The sequence below is a fragment of the Oryzias melastigma genome, linkage group LG10, assembly GCF_002922805.2.
Source record: "Oryzias melastigma strain HK-1 linkage group LG10, ASM292280v2, whole genome shotgun sequence".
NCBI classification, from domain to species: Eukaryota; Metazoa; Chordata; class Actinopteri; order Beloniformes; family Adrianichthyidae; genus Oryzias; species Oryzias melastigma.
This window is the reverse complement of record NC_050521.1, coordinates 18,447,543-18,469,989: the sequence shown is the minus strand read 5'-3', so window position 1 is coordinate 18,469,989 and position 22,447 is coordinate 18,447,543. Positions and strand designations below refer to the sequence as shown.

The window sequence follows — 22,447 nt, the reverse complement described above, 5'->3', positions numbered from 1 at the left end:
CGGCGGGCAGCGGCTGTCTTTTTCAGGGAAAAAAGGCGCTGGTCGGGACGGATCAAGCAACAGAGAAGTTGTTCCTTCCTGCAACCTAAATGAGAATTGATTATGTTGAGCAAAACAATGCTAATTAAACCTGTAGTGCATCCATTCAGGTTGTAATTAATTGGGGTAAATAAAGTTGATTGAACAAATGAAGTGTTTTTATTTGATTTTATTACGAGTTGGACGCTAAATTGGAGGATGAGGGATCGATGCCCGCTTCACGCCACTGCCGGTTCTCAGGTGATAAACGGAGAGCGTTTGGGTGGAGGTCGGCACCGATCCGAACCTTTTTTTTTTTTTTATTTCCTCCCGGCTGATGGGCAGCCAGCCTTTCCAATTACGACGGTTAAGCAGGATGTAGGAGGAAGACATTTAGCTGCAGACTTTAAGCTGCTTAGCTTTTTCTGAAGGAAAAAAGGTAAGAAGGGGGTCATGATTTTGTGCCGAAATGATAGCTGTATCCATCGAGTCCACATTAATCCTATAGCTGAGTGAAGAGGATTAGCTCGCCAAGGCATTACCTTGTTTACCTGAACTTTAGGACAAACACTTGACTGAGGCGATGGGCTGCTTCCTCTGTGAAGGGTTTTACAAATGTAGAAGGAAAGATAAAGCTACGATGGAGGACATCTGCTAAAAGGGACCATGTTTTAATGTTGTTCCTACCTCTCAAGTTTAAGTCTTTGTGCTAGCATCCTCCAGTCTGCTCCGTTGGGACAGGGGGCGTCCAGGCTGCTGCAGATCTTCTGCCGGATGAGGTACGGGATCTGAAAGGCGCTGGGTCCTGCTAGAGCCGTGGCGTTGCTGTCCATTACTAGAAACTCTGAGTCCACTGCTCGAGTGTCCTGGTGGGAACGGACAGGCTTACAGACCTAAAAAATGCTGCAAATTGCCTTTTTTTTTTTAAGCGAGACCTTTTACTAAGCGTTACCTTGGCAATGTTAAAGTCCAGGCTGAAGCTCTGGCCCTCGCCTTCCACCTGCCACACGCACAGCTGGCAGGTGAGCTCACAGGTGCTGAGGCTGAGCCGCTCCAGAGTGAACGTGCAGTGCAGGTACCGCTGGGAACCGTTCCAGATGTGGTAGAACGGGATCTCCTGGATAGAAAAGCAGCAGGTCAGAACCGTGTATCTGAAGCAGAAAACAGACCCTCCTACTTCCACAGACTCAGATTATCACAAATTATTATCAGAGCTTCAAATCAAAACGGATCTGACGACAATTTCAGTTTCTAAGCTGACACTGCACACACATGAAACCTCACATCAATGCAGGGAAGCTAACGTCCCTGACAAAACAACAAACGCTCTGCAGCTGAGACGAGGGCTTCTGCGTCCTTCTGTCTATCTACATCTTTGTCTTTCTCACCAGGATAACCCAGGAGAAGTACAAGTCCTAAGACTCCTAAACGTCTTTGTTCTGATGAAGACCTTTAGCTGAGACGTGGCCCTGCAGAGCACGCTGCTAACCATATGGGGGCACTGTTACCCAGGCGGACCTGGAACAGAGGGAATGGGCTGAAACACATAAATGTCTTCAAGGGGCTCCGGGGAGACTAAAGGCCTTTTTGACTGCACTGCTGAGAGGGGAACAACACTTCCAAATGAACAGGCACAGTCCAGAGAAATAAGCCTCTGCTCTGGGTGCATTGTTGCTCCCGCTGCTCGCCTGGCACAGCCTGCGCTCGCTCTTCAGGGACCTGCAGCTCAGTGCTCACACAGTTCCATCCAGAACACTTTCTGCTCCTTTGAATAGCCTTTGTGTTTCCGTCGTCGGAGCGGCGTTGTTGTTGGCCGCACAGGTAAGCGGAGCGAAGGGGGGATTCTGCAGACTTCCAGATATTTACACGCTGCTCTATGCTTCATCTAAGCTCCCTTTGACATGACTGCGGCTATAATCAATCAGCTCGCCGCTTTTGGTTGGTGCACACAGCCCAGCTTTCAATGCAACTATGTAAACATGTGCACAAAAGCCACACAGTGGATGCACAGACACCTACAACCTGCTGCTTTTGCTGAGGCAATGATTCAAAGCTTCCTGTTACAAAGAAGATGCTGATTTAAAAAAACTCCCTTATGTTAGGACAAACCACAAAAACACGTAATCTAAATGAACTAGAAAGAAAGTTCTGCAGTTTTACCTGCGCACACCAACACCTTCTTCTGCACATCTCACAGCACTTTTAAACAATAGCTGCAGATGCTCTAATTTGACAGATTCAGGCAGGCGCTTGTGTTCTCTTGTCTGTGCTCCTGTTCTGATCTGGGGAGACTTCCCGCCCCCTGCAGGGGCCATCCAACGCACCTGGTAGCCGGCGAGCAGCTTGCTCCTCCAGTGCGCCTGGGGCATGTCATGGATGGACAGGCGCAGGTTGTGGTAACTGTCTTTGAAAAGCAGGACGTGAGGCTCATCAATCAGGCGACCCCCGAGCTGCCGCTCCATCTGCATCACCTCCTGAGGAGAGACAGCGGCGGCGAGGGGCGTGAGAGCTCACGGGGAGCCAGTCGAACAGGTAATATGAACAAACTTTTTTTGCAGCTCATCACAAACATAGATTTAAAGTGTTCTCTCAACCCAAACGGCATAAACTCATCTTGGACACATCATTTGTCTCATCCTCCACCGAGGAGCGCCGTGGCTGAGTGACCCGCCCACCTGGGCTGTAATGAAGTAGCTGAATGAGCCTCTTCATTGTTCTTGCATGAAAAACCCCTTAATTTCACTTTTTTGTTTTTGTGCCAGGACAGATTTGTAATAGCATGCCTAATATTTTAATCTCAGTGGGACTTGCTCACTGGACCATTTGTTACCGTCCAAATGACCATCTGGAATGGGATGATATTATCCTCCGCAGCTCCCTCTGACTTTCCTGTGAGCCGCCCGACTCTTTAAAGATCCGCTCTCCAGAAAGCACTTGTGCAGCTTCACACCCCGCGGTCAGACGAGACCCAGAACGGGTCTCCGAAAAAGCAACTTTAAAACTTTCATGGGAATCCAGGACGCGTTCAAGAGCGTTGGATTTCTGAGAGACAACAACATGAGGAGGGAGACGTGTGTAGATGGGGACCATATGCTGAATGCTACGCAGCAGCACGGTTTCTCATGAATTGAATTTAGTAAAGACATCTAATTAGGGAAGAAAATGGCTGTAATTTTTTTACTGTATGCACACCGCTGATTCAATTTTCTGCCCTTTTTCCCAGGAATGTGCCAGACTGACTCCAATTACAACAGAAAAAAAGCTGCTGATTATCTTTTTGGGATCTCTACCTGCATTACTTTCAGTCAATGAACTTTTCACAAAATAGTTGGATTCCTGTTAACATGAACTCCAAATCTCCAACTATGATTCATCTTTAAGCAGGAATAGGCCGAGTTAGTAAAGATACCAAAGTATACTGTACTATCGGTACCAGGGCCGGCCCTGTGCATAGGCGAGCTAGGCGGCTGCCTAGGATGCCATCTGCTGGAAGGGGCACCAAATTGCAATTATTTTTTTTTTTTCTTTCACAGTTTGACACACCACACATTTCACGTAAAATATTAAAAAATGTAATAATTAAAACCATAAATAAAATAACAAAGTTTGACATAATCAATAGTTTTCCCCAGTGCTGCACCCCTCCTTGCCTGATGCAGCTCCTGTTCAAGCTTGGTGGAGGGGAGGAGGGGGAGAACATTACTGTTATTATTTCTTTAAAACTTTAAGGATGAAAAAGCAGCAAAACAAGCCCAAAGGGACAGTTTTAAGGTCAAAAAAGGAAGGAAGAGAAGGAAAAAACTGATTCAAAGGAGAGACTCGTCTGTTTTATTTACATTCAGTTGCTTGGAAATCCCCATTTTTTCTTGTCCTCTTTTTAAACCCTTAACAACGGAAATCTTTAACCTAAATCCTTTATCTTTATCCTAATTTTTTAAGGGATTATTACTTAATCCTTGACAATTAAACTAAATAAATACTTATTTCAACATATTAAAGGCAGCCGCAGTGTTTCTTTTTGTCGGGCCGTGGTATTCGTGTGTGTGTGAGTGCACATTTTGCCTAAGGTGCCATGGAGCCCAGGGCCGGGCCTGATCAGTACCATATAAAACAGTGGATTTTAATGCTTCATTTCTGTGTATTTTTTTTGACATATCAATCACTTGTATTCTAGCCAATCATTTGACTTTTCCAATGATTGTGGGTGGGCTCATATAGGAATGGGTGAGCCTGTAAGGGTGCATGAAGCTTCAAAATGCTGAAAATATTCTAATTCAGTGGCCTGATGAATAAGAGTGAGGTGTAAAATGCTCAAGCATCTTATGCCTTAGCCACATGCACTATAGGGGGTTTTAGGGTTTTTCAGGTCCGTGGAGGGTCGTAAACAGGAGGGGCTGCATCTTAACAGATGTCTTTTGCAGTTCCCTTGAAGTTTGTGTGACCATGTGGTAAAAATGGAGCATACTTTTGTCATTTGTGTGGTAAGTGCGACATGAAGTGTGTGATGCTGCACTGACACTGATGTGACAAACGTTCAGTAACTCACATTCTAGAACGCAGATTTACCCATGGTGTTCACACTGGACTGTTGTTACGCGATACTAGCACATGTCTGCCACTCTCAGTTGGAAGAGGCCTGGTGTGAAACGTCGATGAAAATCTCGCTCCAGGATTCTATTTCACAGCTCTATTCCGACTTGGTGTCATAATTCTGTCCGGGCACGAACTGTAGTTATTAATTTCTCCTTCATGATCACTTTTCAAACGATTGGCACCTCCATAAACTAAAGGGGACATCATCCATATGTCACTACCAAATTTGAGTCCCTGATTGGTTTAAATTTAACTATGTTTCGCTCTTAATAGCCGTGCATTTTGTGCATAGATCCTCAAAACTGTCATAGAAGGATGAATAGTGATGCGTGAAGTGAGAGTTTTGAAGACAGAAGGGCAAACTTGAATTTGCAACATTCTCACTCCCAACGCATCGTATATGGACATATGGTTTGGGCCCTCTCTGCGTCACTTTCTGATGTTTTGGCGTATTTGACGTGCTGGGTGTCGGGTCCTCAACCATCTGGACACGGTAACCGGACGGGACGCAGAACCATTACCAGGCTAGGGTACTGATACCGGGTCAACACAGAGACAGACAGACTGTTTCGGTCCCGAGGATTGAGGACCCTTGATTAGCGTATGTATTTTTCTCTGTGGAACGGTACCAAGCAGCCCTTAGACCAGTACCGGGAACAGCCAGCACGTCAAAAATAACGATGAGTTGGGAACACCCAAAACGTCAAAAAGCAACGCGGAGGGGGCCTGAACCCAACACATATGGCCAACATATCCCAACATATGACGAGCTGGGAGTGAGAATGCATTGATATGCGCATTTACATAGACTTTTCATTGAAAGTGGTTGCTTGAACTCGCACTTCCGAGAGCGGTGTGAACGTAGCTTAAGGATAATGCATGTACTGACCCTTTTATTGGCTTCACGAAAATGTTGCACGTATGGAGCGTGTAGTAGATGATGTGTCAGTGCACGTAAGAAACCATTGTCCAGTTTTCTCATTTCTACATGTCACGCTGCAAGCACGGAGCTCAACAGGCGTGCAAGGAGCACGCACGCATCACTTCAACAGCAATTGTAGAGCGATCTATAATCATAAAATTTGGTGAGCCACCTGCGTACCCTGTACAGGTTTTGCCCACAAGACCACCATTAAGGGTAGTTGTGACAAAGGCATAAGGCACTTCAAGCGCTCTACTTCATCCTGTGATACTGCTATATTACACTTAGATGTTTTTGGAAAAAAATGATGCATTTTTCACCACCGTTCATTTAGAAACAGGAACTGTAGGCACAGGTAGCCATCCCTAATCCCGAGTCTACATGGGTTCTTCCTTCAACCCAAACGTCCTACAGCATTAAAAGGGTACATATGTGGAATTGGATGAGGCTTTCCTCTGTGTTCTGCCACAATGGAGCATTATGATGTTACCCAGCCCACTTTCCCTGTGAGGGGAGGTCAGGCGGGAGCCGGGAATCAAAGCGTGGGAGGTCTAATGAGTTAATAACAGAGGGCAGAGTGTTCGCCGCAGAAAAGCCCCCTGCTATTATGTCTCATACAGATACAAAAGGCACATTATGTGGACTTCCACTGAGGTTCATTTAAACAGTTCTTAAGCACAATTATTTGTTGGGACGATTAGCATTGCAAATTGGCTGCTGGACTTTGATCAGGTCTTTGACCTATAGACACAGATCTATAGGTCTTAAAGCAGAAGAGAGTGGAGAATGCCAATTATCTTATTATCAACAAGAAGGAGTTACAATGAATACTAAGCTGCTCGTCCGGCAGTTTGTCAGGTTCAAGGCTGACAGGCCCAGATTAGAATCTGATGGGGTCGAGGACACGACGCTTCTAGATGCACAGAGCGCCGCCGCTGCCTTGCTCACAGGTTGTTTACTTGTGTCGAGACGGCGAGTGTCTCTACAGGATTTCAGCATATGTTCTGGACGCAGAGAATAATGGCCCTCTTTACGCCTCATTATCCCGTTAACAAATGACAGTGTGAATAAGCTAATAGATGAGAAGCTATATTTGACCATCTGAGGGAAAAACAAAGCACGCTTTGGAAGCAGATCACATATTAATTATCATCTCAGAAATCCATTTCGTTTTATTCAATAAGGGGCAAAAATAAAAAAAAAAAGGTGACCTTTAAGATGCATACGAATGGGGAGGCCTTCAAGTACTGCAGGAGAAAAGCTCTTTTGTTCTGAAGGAATTCAAAATAGTGTGTGAGGACTGCGAATTCAGAGCCCAGCAGAGCCAAGACCACCCTCTGACATTCAATGAGGCTGGCTAAAGAGAGCAGGATATAGCAGGGATGAGTGGAAAGAGCAGGAGCTGCAGAGAAGGGAGACACAGGGAGCTTAACATTTGTGTCTCCAGGTCACCGAAGTGGCCAGCTTTAGCAGGAAAGATAACAGGATTACTGCAATCATGGCCAAATTTTTGTCCTTTTTTTTCCTTTTTTTCAGTGTGACTCTAACCCCTTTGCATCCCACTCCACACCCATCCCCTCATCCTCTTGGCATGGACCAGAGCTGGTACCGTGATAGACTGGGGCTGGGCTCCACTGGGAAACAAGAGACACTCATACAGCTAATCTCCTCAGGCTGGTGCTGACAGAAAGGGGTTAGTGACTGCAGCAAACTCTCTCTTTCAAAAAAAAAAAAAACAGTCTGCCGTCAGAAAAAAAAAGAATTAAATAAAAGCCACACAAATCAAAGTACAAGTAGAAGCCTATATATTAAGAACTGGACAGGCACAAAGCTGCAGGCTCTCCCACAGCAAGGTCAAGCTGTAACTTCTTTTTGTACTGGCTTTGTTTGTAATAAACTGATTAACTTAACTAGCTCTGATGGGGATTATGAGCAGCGTTTGATCAGTTAATTAGTCAAGCTACATGCAGTCTGCAACCAAGAGGCTGTAATATCCTCATAAACCGGCATTCACCCTTCCACTATTAGCCATATTGTGCCCTCATTTAAAAATGTGCGCTCATTGGTGCGATCCATTTTCGGCGCTGCTCCTTTCAGGCAAACGCATTTGTTTGTAGAGACTCGGCCGGCTATGTGGGCTCCATAAATCTGGGTATTTGTCAGCAAGATGTGACAGGCTTTTCCTCTCAGACTGAGAGTCTATCAGTCTGAGCTCCAGTGGCCGTGCCTGCTACAGTCAACTCTGATTAATAACTACAAATAGAGGGGACTTGTCTGCTCAGAGTTATAAATGGGGACTGTGTTTGCTAGGGAAGAGATGCACATTCTGCCTGATAAATCACGAAGCAGGACCAGAGGAGACGCAGCACACTAAAACACGAAAATATGGAAACAATTTTTCAGCTAGTCTCAGTGATAAAGCTGACTGTCTTGTTTAACTTAATGTCACCAATTACTAGTGTATGCTCTGCTGGGTTTTATTTGATTTGTTTGTTGTTCAGTGACTTTTTCTGATGGGAAAAAAACATCCTCTGCACATGCTGCTTCTCCCTTCAATGGGACATAAAAGCAAAAGGTTTACACTTAGATCTATCTGGCTGTCGCAGAGCTAGCAGAAAAAAAATGCCGTAGAGGGAGCACATGAACAGTTTATGAGCTGTTTAAATGTAAACAGGAAAAACCTCTTGAGGTCAAACGCTACAAACGAATCCAGGAGCTTCCATTTAACCAGCAAGACATTCAATTAGACATTGATTTAATCTGAGAAGAAAACATTTTTACAACCACCACTTAGCCAGATGTGACGTATTAGCCGCTAACACTGATGAAGACAAATGTCTGCTGCTTCAAGCTAGCTCTCTTGCAGTTTCTGTTGCTCTGGAAATAAACACACCTCAATAATTAATAATATTGCAAACTCACAAGATGAAGCTGCACATTTGAATGAAACGAAAGTTCACACGGAGAACAAAACTGGCTTTAGTTAAAAAGCAAAAAAATGAACTTGTACATTCATTTTGTGCAAATTTCCATCTGCTTTTTTCTACTTTTTTCTATTTATAAATGACTAATTTTCCAGGCGTTTGTAAACTGTTAACTTTTACTGTGGACTGAAAAACATATCTCGCTTTTATTCACTTAAAGACCCTCTCCAATCATCTTTTGATCTATTTTAAATGCATTCCCAGTGGTCTTTTATTTCTTTTTATGCTGTTTTCAGCCCAAACAATAATAAAAAAAATCATTTTCTAGGACATAATTTATGCAGAGCAGCATTAATTCATTAGAAGTATGCCTCAGAGTTGTGAGCGGGACCATTGGGGTAGAACAACTCCGCCCCTTTTTCCATCATAACAAACATGGTGAGTCATATCAGAGATATACCAGCTTGAGCGATGAAAACAAAGACTCACGTGCGTCTACTCCCCTGCAGGTGGATGCATCAGAATTGTAGCTTCTACATCACAACTACTAGCTTTTTCAAATGACATTTATTTTCTGGTCCTGAATTACAAAGATTTGAATATTTTTTTTTACATTTATGTCCTCCGTCTTGAGAAAAGTGCCACAAGAACATGTTAAAAACATAAAAAGTACTTTTTTTTATCAGAGTGGGTCTTTAAATCCTTTTGAATTGAAGCTTTATTTAAACTCAGAGATAACAAAAAGGATCCTTCACTTTTTTTTGTAAGTATTTTTTAATTTACAAAATGGGCGTTTTAATAACAAGCCCTCAGATAAACCAAATTATGCTTGTTATTTTATTTAACAGACACCTTTTTTTGGGCATTTTCCCTTACTAATTAGATGCTGCCTGTGGGTGTCTCTGGGTGTCTGGGCGCAGAGTGACGGGGCGCGCTTCACTGCAGGTGTTTCAGTGGTGAGATGGCAGAACATCAATGCAGCCTTCCCACTGGTCTAGCTGAGAACAACCACATGCACATGGAGGGCACTACCAAACAGTGATTATGTCTGCTTTTCTGCCGTGCCAGGCTTGGCGAGGCCGATCAAGAGTGGGACACACATTAAATATTAACTTAATTGGTCCCGGCAGAACCCCGCTAACATACGGCAAGCATCAGACGGAAATGTCACTGTTTCCCCAGAGCTCCTGTACACTTAGGATCAAAGACAATAACACTGGTTCTAATCTGCTGTAATAGGAAGATAAGAGGCTGGATGGTGCAGTATGCTTAAGAGGCGTGCATATGTGTATCTGTCATCATCCCTGATGGAGGCTTGTCAGAGCTGACTGACAGCCAGGGAAGAGGAGAAACGCTCAGCCTCCCTTCTGGTCTCAGTTCTGCCTCCAAGCATCTTTTTCTCCCCAAACATTTTTCTAAAGTTAACGTAGTTGATGGAAAGTTGATTTCCTGTTACAGTGGTGCCTAGAGATAACAAGTGTGACCTGAATCTGTACATTAGTGCTTACTGTGGCTCCCCTACTGTCAGCATCCACACTTAACTCCAGCGGTGGCAGAAGTCTAATCATAAATGGTGCATTTTGAAAACAATGATTAGGCCCAACCTCTCCAGGGAGTTTTAATCTCCACTCAAAGAAGGGAATGTAGTCGCTAAATGAACTGCTCCACCCATAATGGCACTGAGAGCAGCATGGCGGCGAGATTACTAAACAGCGAGGGCCACGTTTTAAATCACTCACTAAAAACTACAAAGCCCCGGAGAGGCCGTGGCTTACCACAGCACCGAGTTGTGTGAGAGACGTGAAGCTAATGCACTCAAGGGCGTCGAGGGAGCTGCAGAGTATGGCAGCGCGAGTGCTTGAGTCAACAAGCTCAGATGTCCTTTTCCTGGCTAAGAGACAGAGAATAGTAGAACAAGAGCTAGCCAGAGGGAGAGGCAGTGAGAAGGAGTTTTTGTGCTCTGGAAGCTTCTTTTGCACACGACAGAGGATGCACAAGGTCATTTACACAGTGACCCAGCAGCAAAACTCCACCGGTTCAGCCCATGATCTGACGGCAAGTAAATATAACATTTAGTTTCTACCTCCAGTGTGCCACATTTTTCTTTTTTTTTTGTCTATAATAGAACGCAAAGCCAAGAACTCCACGCAATAACAATAAGAAAAGGGAGAAATAAAGCATTAACTGCAGAACTGAGTCACAGAAAGACAGATGTGTAATAGAAGAGCTGTGTAATTCCAGCCCCACAGCAAGAGCCCGGCCACAGTTTTCATCTCATCATCATCTCCTGGAATGAAACTGTGCTAATTTCAGCTGAAGCCCCCGATGACTTCCACTGTTTATGTCCCAAAGCCATCCGTGGATGGTGCTGGTGGAGCACCTCTGCATGAGCAGGTCAGCCATTACAGCCGCGGAAAGAAAAAAAAAATGGATTCCGGAGGGAAGTGGCACTTGTGGCTGTGGGTAGTGTCAGTGGAAGAGGAACGGCTTAAAAGAAACACAGAGAGGTGTGGAGGGAGAGCAAGAGGGAGCATTGGGGGTTTCTGGGAAAAGATTGGGACAGACTCTCCTTTTAATTTACTAATTAACCATGCAAATGAAATCTTAACAGGCTACTCAGAAGCAGTCCTCCAGGGAAGGAGAGAGGCATTAGTGGCTGATTATACTCTGTCCATGTGGAGGGGGAAAAAAAGGATGTGAAATATGCTGTTGAACAAAGTGATGGGAAACTTCTTGGCCCCTGGCAGCTAAGCAAAACCACTAAAGGCATAAAAAAAGGAATGAATCACCGCAAATAATAGCATTGCTATGGTTGGGATTTTGCAGGGTTCCTCCAAACTGCTTCCCGTCAGCACGGATTTGCCCTTGCTGGGTTGATGTGTATCTGCCTGGTGGCTTCAGAGGCTCCATCTGTGACATTTACCTTGAACACGTCCTGTGTGTCGTCCATGCAGTACACCCTGATGTTGTACTCCAGCGTGGAGCAGTAAGCATCGGAGAAGAGCACGAGCCGGAGGCGCTTCGCGGCGCCCATGTGCAGCGACTCTCCGACCACGGCAAATGTACCCAGCTGCTCCGAGAACAGCCGGCACGTCTCGGCCTCCAGCTGGCAGTAAAACGGCTCCGACACCAGCTCCTCCCCCATCAGTAAGACATCCTTGATAAGGGGAGGGAAGGGGGAAGATGGAGGGAGAGACAAAAAAAATCATAAGGCATGGATGGAAGGTCAAGCACCCAATTTATGCAGGAGGGAGAGGTAATGTGTTTGCCTGGGTGGCTTCTGTGTGTATGTGTGCGCCTGAGAAGGCCTTGTTTGGAAGCCCGCCTCCAGTGTTTCTACTGCATCGAATAAAAACCCCTTAAAGGTAAAGTTTTCCGGTGAAGAGTTGTTCTTGCTTCAGATTTCATTCTCAGCACAGCATGGCTGGTATAATGAACACATTCTCCTCATACAAAGACATCCTATAGAAGACCATCAATTTACTTAATAATGCATGAATGAGGTACTCAACTGACATGAAAGGAGACTCGATTAAATTCCTGGCAGGAATAGATAGATCTGAAGAAATAAAAAGACTGGAGGTGCAGGGAATGCTGGGATTTCTGAAACTTTGCCCTGGGTTTGAGATTTGTAAACGGTGAAAAGAAGCAAGCAATTTATCTGCAAAACCACAACAACTTCACTTCAAGCATTAATTGGTTCTAAAAGTTTCTGTGCAGAGAAATCAGACTTAAACCTGTCAGGAAAGCGTCACCTTGAATTAGCTGGTGTTGTTACAAAGCTGGAGTTCTGTTTCCCAGCTGTATGCCTAATGAGGATGACAGATTCGGGAAGATATCTCATTCCATCACAGCTTAGGATAGTTTTTATGATCCAATTCCCCTGCTCTTGGCTAATTTCATGGAGACAAATTGGATTCAAGGTGACAATACTTTCTCTGAAATCCCTTCATGCCGTTTGACTGACTCTTCCCATTAGCCAATCCCGCTGAAGAGAGCGCTCTGCTTGCCAAATGCCCAGTGAGCCCCTGTAGGATCGATTCAACCGCACACCATCTGCATCAATAGAATTAGTATTGACACTATTCATTAGCTATGCAACCACAATAGAGTCTCGCTTTTTCCATCATCTCAATATTACTTCAAAGTAGGGCAGAGGCTATTCTGCTGCTCATCTTTTCACTTTCCCTTCTTCTCTGATTTTTTTTTCTGCATTACTTGCTTGCTTGATTTTTCCCCCTTTCCTCCATCCCTCTTCTGTCTGTACTTTCATTCCTTCGTTCACCTGATGCTTCTCTGCTGGGGTTGTCGCACATTCAGGCCGGTGGGCTATATTTGGTCCGGCGGATGATTAAAAGCACTGGCCTAACCTCTGCCTCAGACAGGCCGATCCATCCCACAGACACCCCACTGCTGCCACACGGGGGGGAGGCTGAATAATTTATGCACAATATTGAACATGAAAGAAGAGCTGGTAACACGCTAAAGCCCACCAGCACCCTTTCCGATCTCTCCGGATTGTAAAGATGGATACTGCATTGAGCTGCATTTTGTTTGTGTGCCGGTCCCTCTCAGCTGTCCTCCTGCAGCACAGGGGCTCCGGCTACTTTGATATGTGGGGGTAAAGGAAAATAGGGGAGGGAATGCTGTAATTGGAAGAAACAGTTGAGAATGGTCAAGGAGCACTCAGAAGATTACTTTGAGGATTAGTAATTTTCGTAGAAAATTTCTGTTTTTCTGAAACATGTTGCCTAGCAACCCTTGAGTCGGAGACATCCAGCGCTCCGGGGCTTTTGTTCCAGCCAAACACCCGATGGTCAATATAATTTAAACCCAGTGGAGGAGCGCCGGGTCGGGCCTGCCTCTAATGCACAGCACAGTTTCCTGCAGTCGCAGCAGGTAGAACTTTGTTCTTTTACGCAGGAGCACTCAGCATTTACCAATAATACTTTCAAGATTCACTGACTGGCAACTTTTCTTTGTTTCTGCGCAGACTTTGTGCTGGAGTTATGGTGCAGCCTCACCTCCCAAGTGCCCTCGTAGCTCTGCTTCTTGAGGCGAACAGCCCAGTTATCGAGGCATGCGTCGAAGCAGTGGTCCATGCTGAGGATAACCGGCCGGCTCAGGACCACCCCTGGAGGACCACAACTCACCACGGGGCTGAGGAGGGTCTGGCAGCCGGCCAGGGGTAACCTATGCCAGGGGGCGGAGAGAGCAAGAAGTGCGTGAGTTGAAATGAGGAGACAGCGGCAAAAAAAAAGCAAAATATGCTACATCTGCAAATGATCAAGAAAACAATTAAACCTGCTGGACGGACTGGATCACAGAAGTCTGACTGTCTCCTCAGAGGCTGAGCGCATCAAGGCAAATAAACAGGGCTTTCCAAACAATTCATTTAACTTAAATAGTGCACATCCTGCTAAAAGGTTTGGTTATTTATTTACATCCCTACTCCACTGTACTGGCACAGACTCTTATCCCTCTCCTAATGGAACAGCAGAGCATCAAAACAAACAGCCTAGTGGCGTACAGGGAAGACTGCCAGTTAGACGGTGCTAAAGAGGCCCACCTTAAATCTTCTTTCCTCTGAACAGTGAGATAAATCTCGTAGATCTTTCCTCTGGGGATGGCCTCCGGAGGGATGAGCAGGCTGATTCCTAATGCAAATAACAACAAAGGCAGAAAGGTTGAGAAAGGAGGAGGTGGGGAGAAAAAAGGGACGCAGGCTCATTTGTTCTAACTGAGAAGCACTTTTGTCATCTCACAAAGGAAGCAAGCCCCACTCCACAGAAGCGTATGGCTGCAAAAACAAAAAACAAATTTATTCTGAAGGTCAGAGGCAGCCTCCTTCAGGTGCGGTAGATGCGAATCTCTGCACTGGCTGGCACCGCCGCACACGTCCCCACGGTCAACAATTAGCTGAGACAAAAGCGTGCGGCGCATCACAGTGTAAATACTCTCCGTCTGCTACCAAGCAGATAATTGAGACCAAGGAACAGACTACTTTGAGAAAACTGCACTTCCCCAGGAGGGTGCAGGGCAACACTTGGAGGATTCAGCGCAAGGATTTAGAATTTCTGAGAATTTCATGCCAAAATAACCTACTTAGATCGCTATTTAGAATTTAGGGCAAAACGTGTCTGTGAGACAGAATCTTTCCTGGATAGTAAATGAGGTCTGTTTATCTTGGTAAAAATGGAATCTACTAAGTTCAATGCGCTCCCCCTGATAGTGTGACAAATGGGAAACCCCATCCATGCATTCATCCTTCAGGGATGCTGGAGCCTATCCCAGCTATTTTAGTGCATTGACAGTACTGTATATGAGTGATGTCACCCTCAAAAATGTCTTACTTCTGGCTCTAATAAAATCAAATCAATTTAGTCGCCATTTTTTCTCGCAATATGAATGCTACCGTGTTTGAACCAGATGATGTTAGAAGGAAAGTATGGATCTGGATGGGTCTGAGTTACTGTTTCTATGGCAACCACTCCCCCCAATCAGTGAGATTGTGGAACTCCTGATAGGTTAATATACAAAATGATTACCATGATATAAAGAAAAAAAAGTTTACCAGAGCAAGAATGGCTATTTTCAATAGAAGTCGATGGGATTTTGGCTTCTTGAAACCATTTCCAGCTATTTCCAGCCCTCATATACAGTCCATGTGTTAGGCCAATGGCAGACTAAACCCTAAACCGGTTGCTAGTGTATCACAGGATGGGAATATCCCTTTGATTGAACGTATGCAAGCGTAGCATTTTTTCCCCCCCTCCCAGTGTCACTATGAGAAAATAGGTGGCAGTTTGTGGCATAGTCAACATGTCTTTGAGTTAATCCATGCATGAAATATCTGTAAGACTGAGAGAAAAGGCAGCACACAGAGTGAGGGAGAGCGGTGACAAGAAAAAAAAGATCTTTTCTCCTACAAGATGCTGCCATGCTGGCATCAGCTAATCTGGACGGATACAAAGAGCCCAGCGGAAACGCTGCCGTTCACTGTAATTATTTAAGTCCACGCTTGGCTGCTGTAATGAGGGAATCAAAACAGGAAAATAACGATGACAGACTTTTTGAATCACAGATGATATCGGACTGATCGCCGATTCGACTGTTTTTATTCTTCTGTCAGTGCTCTTAGAACAGCATTAATGGTTGCAGACATTGGCTGTAATTTCGAGCAGCTCAGGATAAACCTAATTGGAATAATTTGTTCAAGTTTTTTTTATTTTTTTTTATTCTAGGGATCTTCTTAGAGTACAGTGCATTCGGCACACATTCATTTCAACTCATCACTGCGCTGAACATTCATTTTAATTATTCATGCTGTGCTGTCTAGATGTAGGTTACTGACAAAGCGTTTTTGCAAAATTATGCATTTTAGGAGCAGCAAAAAAAAAAATCTTTCTGCATGACAGCATGTTAAGATTTGTCACTTAATTTTACCTTTTAGGAGCTGATCAAACATCTTTCAAAGACGCTTCATGCTGACTTGAATAATCGAGGAAAATATTCCACAGCTTAATCCTGGAAACAAACCTCCTTGTAAAAGTATCGAATGTTCTTGGCAGAAATCAGTAAATTCAATTTGGATAAAAAGTGTAATTCAGGTACAAAACTATTGGAAGTGAAGAGTTTAGGGGTAAACAAGAGAGCTGCTCATGATAAATTCTGCTTGTTAACGTCCTGTCAGAAAGACATTAAAACGTGCGTAAAAAAGTAAATAAAAGAGCCGCGGTGTCACAGAATGTCTCTGTGTTCTATCCGTTTATAAACTGTTTACATGGCAGCTGTTGTTTATTTAAAGCATGGCAGACAAAGGAAGAGATAACGGAGGTTTGCGGAGCGATCTCTGCCAATATCCAGGACATTAACATTCAACTGTGTTGTTTAAATACCATAAAATTGGAAATTGCTTTCAGGTTGACTCCGGCTATTACAAGAACCCATATAAGCATGTGTGTAAAAATTTCACTGGACAATGCAGGTGACTATTCTCCTGTACCGCAGCCCTACGGGGACCACCTCGGCGAAAACTAATTTCAGAGACTGTCATGTCGCACTTGCCTGAGCCTTATGTGTACAGTGTTATCTCGTCCGTGTCACAAAGAACTTGCAAAGACATAATAACAACAATGTATTGAGTGTTTTTAGATTTGACAGAAACTGGATCTCAGGTCATAAATAATGATGGACAGGGAGAGATGGCATGTGCTTTTATCAGTCCAAATGAGCTGATGGAAGAGCACCCTTGGGGTCAATCAAACTCCAGAGCGGACAAAGTAACTGAACCGAAACGGATGGAAAAAGATGGCCTGCTTCTAAAAGGACTCTGGTTGCTGTGCTGGATGGAAGAGAGGATTTTCTGCTGCGTGGTTTTCAAATGAAGGCAGATTTCATCTACACCTAAATCTACTGATATGTCTGGACTACCACAAATATACACAATTAGAAAAGTAAGTTAAAAAATATTCTGAAATGATCCATTTTTGAAGAATTCATCTTCAGTTCCTACCACTCAACATGAGCACATGTACTCTGATAATAGTCTGTATTAAGTGCACGCTCATCCACATCTTTAGAGACCTTGCCTTGTGCAAGGTCTGGTCAAGGTCAACTGCCAAACCTAGACTGGCCCATCTCGCCAGATGGAGAAGCGTGATTCGTCACACCAAAGGCGGCGCCTCTACTGCTCTAAATTCCAGTGGATCCTTTGCATTGCACTTGGTGATGTGCTCTCTTATGGGGTCTAGATGACTCCATCCTGACATTGATAAGTGATCCCTCCCATAAAAAAAGGTGGACAGGATTTTATGTCTGCCACAGACACCAGTGAAGATAAATAATCCTTAAAAAAAAAAAAGTTCTGCACGCTGTCTTGTGGGGTCCAAATAACCTCACTTTTAATGTAAACCTGCCTAGGACGAGGGTTAAAAACTCCGTGGCCATTGCACGGCATGAAAAAATGCGACTGCTTCCTCCTAATTCCAAATGCATCCGCACGGCCACCTGCAGATTCACTGAAAACTGTGGTATTTTGTGATAGGTGACTGTAGTTTAAGGCCGAATCTTCCCCTACCCCTCCAACTGAAGGGGTATTTGAAGGGAAAGGGGTGTCCGAAATAGTGTTTTTAAAGGTACTCAAGGGATTTCAAGTTCTCCTTGAGTAGGGGAAGCTGCGCTGTGCCGCTGAGGAGAAGTACATTTCTTTACGTGGGTGTAATCTGAAGCAAATAAGTTTACATTTAAATGTAAGTAATGACATGGTGTTTTTACATGAGCTTTATAGAGTTGCTGTTGTCTATTTCCGAGTGCCAGGAGCTCCGCGGTCACGTAGATAACCAGCCACTATCAATGACATCATTGAGTAGGAGTAATTTGAAGACACTATTTTTCCATATCTATCCATTTAGAGGGTTAAATGTAGTTTTAGGCGAATAATTCAGATTCAGCCTAAAACTCACTGAGCTCCTGGGAGCGATGCACTCTGTTTTTAGTTTGTAGAAGCAGTCGGCGTGCTCAGGTGCATGATTTCATACACCTGTGGTCATGGAAGGGATGAGTGAGTGAATACTTCATGCAGTACAGTGTCTGTGTTTGTGTTGCGAGAAGATGGGATGAGAGTTATCCAGTGAGTATTGGCTCATACCCCTTTTTCCACAGCTCTTACCTCGTGTCAACACAGCTCGAAAAGTCACAGCACATTCTTTTCATTCTTGTCAGAATCAAGTGAACTAGAGAACAGGAATGACAGAAAGAAGCCTGACTAAAGAACAAACCTGTGTTGGGAATCGTCAGCCTCCCGCCTAGGAAGTTGAATGTGCCGTAGGAGGTGTTTGCCACATCACGGGGGAGAGTTTTAAAGTAGCTCTGAGTGGAAAACCTGCTGACGAACTCTGCAGGATCTGGGTTGAGCTTGCCATTGTGCAAGGTGTGAGAGCCGTTGGGAAGCGGGTCCAGCAGAGGCCCGTTGGTCATGGAAAACTTAGCCGTTGCATCGTGGCGGGAGCGCAGCGTGCCCTGGTAACTGGTGGTGGTGGTAGTCAGATCAGGCTGAATGGTGAGCAAATGAGAGTTCTCTGTTTGAATAACAGAAACAGAGACAGACAAAAGCGAATGTGTGAATCTGTGGGTTCCTATATGCCAGAAACAGCCCTCACACTCTCTAAATCTGTTGCAACACACACAGCAAACTGAAACAAAGACACATGCTGCAGAAAAAACATTCACACATGCACACACTTCACCGAACACAAACACAGATTCACTCAAAGCCAATAAATTTCCATTCTTCTCCCTCCATCACTTCGTCTCTTTAGCATTCACACAATCAATACAAAACAGAAGTCAGATGCAGCTTATCCACAGCACATTAGGTTTTTTTTTTTTTTCCCTGACAGTGAATCAAAGGAGTGCGGCCCAGCTCCCTGTCTTCATCCTCAGACACTTGTGTTTCTATTACTTGCTGTTAAACCTTAGAGGCTCCACACAGTCAGTAAATAGAGTGGCTACACTCCCCGACAATGAGGTGGCGGCAAAACATAATGTGTCAGGCGGGCAAATAAACAGCCACACACATGCACACACCAACTTTAAACCGACCTTAGACTACAAACCCATGTAAACGATCCACACCACCTCCACAACCACAAAAAAAAAAAAAAAAGTTTCTCTGGTACACGAGTGCCACAGGGAAAAGACGGACAGACGGCGGAAGAACAAAAAAAACAGTGTCCTACTGCGGTGGGGAGGCCTGCGTGGCCGCGGTGCCCACACACCTGGCTTGCTGGGCTTGATGCCCATGGGCTGGAAGCCAGTGGTGAGGATGGAGGAGTCCGCCACGTCAGCATCAAGGCCTTCTTTCTTGCGTCTGTACACCAGGACGACCACGATGAGCAGCAGAGTCAGACACAGGACCACCGCCACCATGCCCACATAGAGCGCCACATCCTCAGCCCCACGGACCGCTGTAAGGCGGGAAACAGAGGTTAAATGAAGAGTCAAACCTTCTTCCTGCTGGTGCGTGCTAAATCTTCTTTATCTCTTTGATAGCGGAGATGTCGCCAACGACTGAATAAAACTTCATCGAAATATTATAACTATTTTATTGTTTATGTAATTTATATTGCATCTAAGCAAAGTAGTTAGCAGATATCTAACATGTGCTTTCCAGTTTTTCTTGTCATCAATTATAATCCAAGCCAATAATTCCAATAGATTCTGATGAGGAGAACTGCAGCTGATTGGGGCAAGAAAACATGAAATAAAGCATGCACTTTGGACGACTGTAACTCTACGACAACTAATTTAAAAAAAGATAAATACCAATAAAGAAATAAATTGGTTTACGTAATTGTGTAAGCACTATATTACTGTAAGGTGTTGCATATCAGTGCAAAACCACTTTTCCGCACTTCAGAATCTTTTATAATTATGGTAATTGGGTGAACAGTTAAAGATATACAAATTCCAACACTTCAGATAAAGCTGTTAAAGGGGTGAAATTCCATCTTCAAAGAATCCTAAAAACAGATGTTTGACTTTCCTACTCATCGGTTGGATTGTATCGATTCCAACATCCAGGACCACCAACAGAGACGGAGAAGGGTTGTGGATTTTTATTGCTGCTGTTATTTTGTCGTTGAATGAATCTTAAACCATCTCAAGTTAAATCTCTGTCTTTGTGTCACCCCCACGCAGACAAGAAAAATGGAAGGATTTGCTTGTGAAATTCTCTCAATTCACATCGGATATCTCTTAAAAAAAGAGGAACAATCGTCTTCTTCCCAAAAGTACCGCATGAGGATGACAGCAAAGCCCAGAAAACATCAAAGTGTTCACACTGTTGTGCATGGGTGTGTGTGTTTTTTTTGTTTTTTGTTTTTTTTTAGAGAGAATGGGATTTTCTACAACTGTCTCCCCAGGCTGGTGAAATTTGGTGGTGGAGGTGGTGGATGCTCTCAGGGCCTTTGTGGAGGGCCATTGTGCCGGAGAACCACGGGGGCGTAGAGCTGTCAGCCGAACAGAGTCAAGGAGGGGATTCATTGAGCAGCGATGCTTTGAGGGACGGGGAACAACAGGAAAGGTTAAAGTGCTGCAGGCTGGCGCGCGCCGAGTCGACAACAAAAGGAAGAGGGCTGAAGCCAGAATGAATGACGTACCAGCAGGAAAAATTAGAATGAAAACGATTAACGGGGCAAAATGTGATTGACAGCATGTGTGAGATTTGCAAGGCAGAAATAATATGTCCGAGAGGTTTGTGTCAAAATCAATCCGATTTGCATTTGATTGCTGGAGTTTACATGAATATTTCATTGTTCTTTTACCACGTGTAATCTAACTTTGAAAGCGTCTTCTTGACATGTTTAGTTAGTAAATCTGTGCTGTGAGAATGATGAAAAGACAGGATGTAAAGTGTTTTTTTCCCTTCATTTCTCCAAAACCAATGTCACCAAGTCATGAAGAGAAATGCGAGAACCCATTTTATACGTGATTACCTCAGTATAACCTGATACCTTAAGTATTTTTCTGCGTTCTCTTGACAAGTGATCAATTTTAGATGATTAGCTTTTCAAAAAAAACTCACTAGAGTTCACTAGGAGTCAGGCAGACATGCCCTCACTCCACTTCTCACAGTCTTTGCTGAAATCTCTCTAAAGTTAACTTTGTGAGTCAAAGACCAGATGATACTGTGATGTTTGTACCTCTGAGCTGCTGTACGCTGAGCGATGTGCAGACTCACAAAAGACAAAAACAACACCCGTCAGCAAGGAGACAAGCCAGCTGCTTTCTGATTGGATAAATATAGCTTAGATTGGCTGGCTTGTTGTTTACTTTCTGAGGGCACGCCAAAGACACCTGGATACCCTCAGATGCAAAGATCCCGTATCTCTGCTCTTATTTTTCCAGCACCCAGACAATAAAGTCAGTCAATCAGAAAGCTCTCCTCCCCTCTTTCTTTTCTTCCTCTCCCCCTCACCTCTCCCCTCCTCTGTTCTGACCGTAATCTCCGGCGGCTTATCGGACCATCTCTGAGTGAAGTTTTATCTGACCCACCAGGTGTCACTAAGAAATGCTCCCCGTGCTTTGCTGCGACCGCTCTGGGCTCCCTCTGGCCAGCACTCATTGATTTCCATGATGCCAGCCAATAATTGAAAGGACATCCATCACGGTTTAATTGACAGAGCTAATCAGGTTTTGTAATTGGATGGGCTCCACTTCAGTCCCTATCCAACATGTCCTCTCTTTCCGTGCAAACTTTGAACCAATCCGCATCTTTTCCTGTCGGATGAACATTGTCCCATCAGCTTAATTGTTCACAAAGAACTTCTGCTTCTCTGTGATTCGTCATCATTACTGACACACCTCTGAGGGTAATCTATAGATGTAAAGAGCTTTTTTTTCTTAAATATTACTGATGACTACATGCTTGTGTCTATTGCTCCCTCCTCCCTAGCACTCCTCCAACTGGTTAGCGATCAGTTCCTGGCTTGATACAGACTAGTATAATTTATCTCAGTTGAGGTGGGGTGTCTGGCCTCTGCTAAAGTTTGGACTCTTGCTGAATTGACAGTCAGCACAATGTCCACACCTGATAGCCTCCCTCTCTCTACCTGCTCCCTGCTCAGCAGCATTGATATATATGAAAAAAAGAAAAAAAGCTTCAGACTCTGCTGCACCTCTTCCCTGGGCATTTATCAGGAGACCTGAGAATATATTTCATCCCATGGCCAGTCCTAGTCACCCGCCTGAAGATGAATAACTCCTGAGTTCTTAAGGTCATGGAAATATGGCTACTAAAACTCTCAAAGTGAATGCGACCATTACTATCTCCACAATACAGTCGTCCCATCTCTCCGTGGGTCCAGGTGAAATATGGCACAAAATAAATCCTCTGCTATTTTTTATTTTTTTTATACAACCCTGTGACCCGAACCCACGCCGAAAAGAGGCGCCAAATTACTGATCGTAAAGTCCCACTCCTAGGGGT

General features: G+C 44.4%; 1 protein-coding gene and 1 long non-coding RNA gene across 5 annotated transcripts in view; one reads left to right on the top strand and one right to left on the bottom strand.

The window, feature by feature from the left end:
* The window catches only part of unc5a (unc-5 netrin receptor A), a 157,494-nt gene that overhangs the window by 5,400 nt on the left and 129,647 nt on the right, over positions 1 to 22,447 (bottom strand). For 2 of the 4 annotated variants that reach the window (XM_024283746.2, XM_024283748.2), the window contains 8 exons: positions 19,197 to 19,424; positions 18,237 to 18,536; positions 14,027 to 14,114; positions 13,482 to 13,650; positions 11,381 to 11,614; positions 2,343 to 2,492; positions 971 to 1,135; positions 706 to 884 (listed from right to left, as the gene is read on the bottom strand). In XM_024283746.2, coding sequence (XP_024139514.1) covers positions 706 to 884; positions 971 to 1,135; positions 2,343 to 2,492; positions 11,381 to 11,614; positions 13,482 to 13,650; positions 14,027 to 14,114; positions 18,237 to 18,536; positions 19,197 to 19,424 — 1,513 coding nt within the window. The remainder of the gene's footprint in view (positions 1 to 705; positions 885 to 970; positions 1,136 to 2,342; positions 2,493 to 11,380; positions 11,615 to 13,481; positions 13,651 to 14,026; positions 14,115 to 18,236; positions 18,537 to 19,196; positions 19,425 to 22,447) is intronic. The other 2 variants (XM_024283747.2, XM_024283750.2) reach the window with 1 other exon arrangement.
* Positions 12,380 to 13,835, top strand: LOC118599264. The gene is made up of 2 exons (XR_004948566.1): positions 12,380 to 13,356; positions 13,451 to 13,835. It is a non-coding gene; the product is annotated as an uncharacterized LOC118599264 (long non-coding RNA).